Source organism: Perkinsus marinus, assembly GCF_000006405.1.
Source record: "Perkinsus marinus ATCC 50983 genomic scaffold scf_1104296928862, whole genome shotgun sequence".
NCBI classification, from domain to species: Eukaryota; Perkinsozoa; order Perkinsida; family Perkinsidae; genus Perkinsus; species Perkinsus marinus.
In genome coordinates this window covers 1-900 of record NW_003216676.1, presented here as the reverse complement: position 1 = coordinate 900, position 900 = coordinate 1, and the positions used below count along the sequence as shown (strand labels likewise).

The 900-nt window shown below is 45.3% G+C and overlaps 1 protein-coding gene across 1 annotated transcript; it reads right to left on the bottom strand.

Annotated features, from left to right (window-relative positions):
- Positions 1 to 34: 34 nt before the first annotated feature.
- Pmar_PMAR003880 (hypothetical protein) lies at positions 35 to 365 on the bottom strand (the record flags this gene model as incomplete). Its single annotated transcript, XM_002787971.1, has 1 exon — positions 35 to 365. A coding segment is annotated over one exon (331 nt), but the record flags the coding sequence as incomplete, so codon positions are not given.
- Positions 366 to 900: the final 535 nt, after the last annotated feature.

Genomic DNA, 900 nt, shown 5'->3' with positions numbered 1-900 from the left:
ACTTCGTAAGAAGTCGAAATTAGGAAGATCTCACCAGCAGCAATCAACCAGAACTGCGGAATCTGCCACCAAATGGAGACAGAGAAGACAGGCTTCGACATAACCATATACTCCACACCAAGAGCCACGAGTAGGGACGCCGCGCCACACAATGACCCAATGCAGAAACGTACCAGAACTGGTGGCATTAGGTTGTGCCTCTTCAAAAGAGGGAACAACACCGTATCAACCAAAACACTAGTCAAAACCACGGCAATAGGATCCACGTTCTGCATCATCTGAGCCGGCATCTCCCATCCGAACAGGTTGGTGTCCATCTTCTTACCTTGAGTTAGGAAAGCTGTCGTCATGTTATTGTAAGCCATCACGAAAGGTATAATGAGAGAAATAAAGGCACCAATCGGAAGAGTGCCTTTGCATCCTCAATGAAACCATCCTTGAAACGACCACCATTGGACTCCTTGTTCTTTTCCAGGGAGCACCTCGTAATAGAAAAGAAGAGTACCTTAAGGATCTCCAATACAGCAGATCCCTGAGGCTTGGGGGCTTGACATAACGACCCATCAAGTTACCCCCAATGAAAACAATCGTTGCAATGATAAAGGCAACTAAAGGGAAAGAAAAGCTTGCAGTGAAAGAGACCGATTCGACCAAAATCGGAGTAACAATACCACAAACAATAGAACCAAGATTGATAGAAGCATAGAAATAGGTGTAATACCTTGTAATAAGATCTTTATGCTCCTCAGGATGGAACTGTTGAGCTCCCATGACGTTCACACAACTCTTAATTCCACCCGCACCAAATGCGATTAGGAAGAGTAGTGAGACATGGATCATCCACGGCTGACTAATCGAATGTATCGTAGACAGCGTTAGAGAGCCAAACCCGCCATGTAA